At 33.8% G+C, this 2,333-nt stretch overlaps 1 protein-coding gene across 1 annotated transcript; it reads right to left on the bottom strand.

Moving 5' to 3' along the window:
- Window positions 1–515: 515 nt before the first annotated feature.
- On the bottom strand, window positions 516–1,070 carry LOC141633013 (uncharacterized). The gene has a single exon (XM_074445509.1). It carries the CDS (start codon window positions 1,068–1,070, stop codon window positions 516–518), a length of 555 nt encoding a protein of 184 aa, XP_074301610.1.
- Window positions 1,071–2,333: the final 1,263 nt, after the last annotated feature.

Below are 2,333 nucleotides of genomic sequence, written 5' to 3'. Positions count from 1 at the left end.
TGAAAGCCACTGGGGTGTCATGGGGTCATAGGGGATTCATGGGAATTGATCATACAAAAATATTCTCAAATTATAAGTAAGCAATTATTATTGTGATGGATCGAGTTGGTTTATATCTTACAATCCTAGGAAAGTTTGGGTCCCGGAGCCGAATCGATTAGATTGTACAATACCTATAAGTCGACTTAATCTTCCCTACTCAAATATATGCATGGTCTAATGAGACTCGAGTTGGTTTATGTCTTACAAGTCTCATTGAAAAGATAAGTGATGGGTAAAAAATGCAAGGATTCATAGGCTCGCATTTCATCAAACATAACATGTGCATAAGTTGAGATCACAACAAGCAAGCAAATGAACTATGAAAACATATTAAATTAAGCATGAATCATCCCCCGTGTTTTTTTTGGTGAAAATGTGAATATTATATATAAATATCAAGTAAATATGCAATAGATACAAACGAGCAAGGTTCAAGCCCCCACACCGACAAAAAACACAAAAACTAAGCCTAATTAACTCGATTGAATGCAAAGCCAATCAATGCTCACATTGGCTCCTCCAAGCTTAGTTTTAATTCTCCTAGTAACTTCTTCCTCAATTTTCCTCGCTACCAACTCAGGACGCAACAAACAAAAGTTGATTCTTGCATTATTTCTTTGATACCACACATGATAATGGTAGGCAGTAAGACAAGCAGCTCTAGCTTTCCAAAGGACTGATTTCTGATACGCAGTAGCTAGATGTATCGTATCAGGGACATTTCCTCCAAACCACTGGGACAGCTGGTCCTTAATTCTGCAGCTGTACATACAGTCAGAAAACACATGTTTCACAGTCTCAGTTTGGGCCTCACACATCATACATAAATCATCAGCACAACATGCAAACTTGAATAATTTTTCCTTGACATTCATCCCATTATGCATCATCAACCAAGTAATAATGGAATGTTTAGGGACATTCCAATTGCTCCAGACCACAGGTGACCAGACTGCTGCAGCCTGTTCAGAACACAACCAATCATAGCCACTTCTAATTGTATACCCCTTAGGATGATCATCCCCCATGTTGGTTTCCCCTAATTACCCATTAACCCTAGTTAAGGAAACTACTCACTCATTATCATGTTGAACATGCTAGCAAGGTTGTCAATCATACCAACAAAGTAAAACATGATAAATAAATGAAGATGATTAACAATAATTAAAAAGGGATTAAGAGAATTATACCTACTAATAATTCCAATAATAAAGCAAAGAATAATAGAAGTATTTGATGATTGATTGGAAGGTTGTCAATCTCCCAATAATAACCCAAATAATCTTCAATTACCCAAAATGAAAGATGAACAAAAGAGAGATTAAGGAAATGAGATTTGTATTAAGACTTGATTAAAAGTTGATTACAAGATTAAAGAGAGATTAGAATGATATAAACTACACTAAAGATTGATAAGAAGAACATGATTATCTAATTAGACTAATGGGGTTATTATAGTGAGGATTAGGTACACAAATTAGGATTTATTAAGGGCTTAAATGTAACACCCCGTAATTTCGGACCGTTATTGTATTACGAGAGTAATTTATTAATCAAGTAGAATTTAATATTAATGTATTTGAAGTAATAATAATTCAATGAAATATAATTCTAATATGTTTTGAAGTAAAGTATTTATTTTGATAGTTTCGAAATGTTTAAAAATAGTTTAAACCATGTAAAAATCTTTTATTTCGAAATAAGGGCATATCGGGAAAAATGGCAATTCTTTTGAAAATTGGGCAAACGATTTTGGAAATGGGTCATATGAGTACTCAATCTTCTTGTAATCTCACGTTAAAGAACTTTGGCATTGTCGGAATTTGCATTTGACAAACGGTTCTAATTATTGTCGAAACGAGCCAAAACCGACTAATGAAATTCCGCCAAATCCCGCTCCTCTTTCTCCTTCCCACGGCTCACCTCCCTCTTCCTCCTTTCCTTTTGATTTTTCTTTTCCAACTACATCTTCCTAGGACATTCTAAACTATTCTAAATTAAAAACACCATTTTCATCTTAAAACCTAAGCTTTCTAAGGTAATTTTCATTATAATTCACTCATTTGTACTCCAAATTTCATAAGGATTACATATTTGGAATCCTCTCTTCATTTCCAACATCCTAGTATGTATTAAATTCATTTGCCCTAAATTTATTTTGTCCACCATTTTTAGGGTTTTGATTATTAGTGCTTATAATTGTATTTTTATTGTTTATTTAGGTGAAGATTTAGAAGACGAGTTTGGAGACTCGTATATAGTTGAAGATAGTGGCTAGTTGGCATATTAGG

This window comes from Silene latifolia, chromosome Y, assembly GCF_048544455.1.
Source record: "Silene latifolia isolate original U9 population chromosome Y, ASM4854445v1, whole genome shotgun sequence".
NCBI classification, from domain to species: Eukaryota; Viridiplantae; Streptophyta; class Magnoliopsida; order Caryophyllales; family Caryophyllaceae; genus Silene; species Silene latifolia.
Note: the sequence above shows the minus strand (reverse complement) of the source record. Positions and strands in the feature narration are given on the sequence as shown.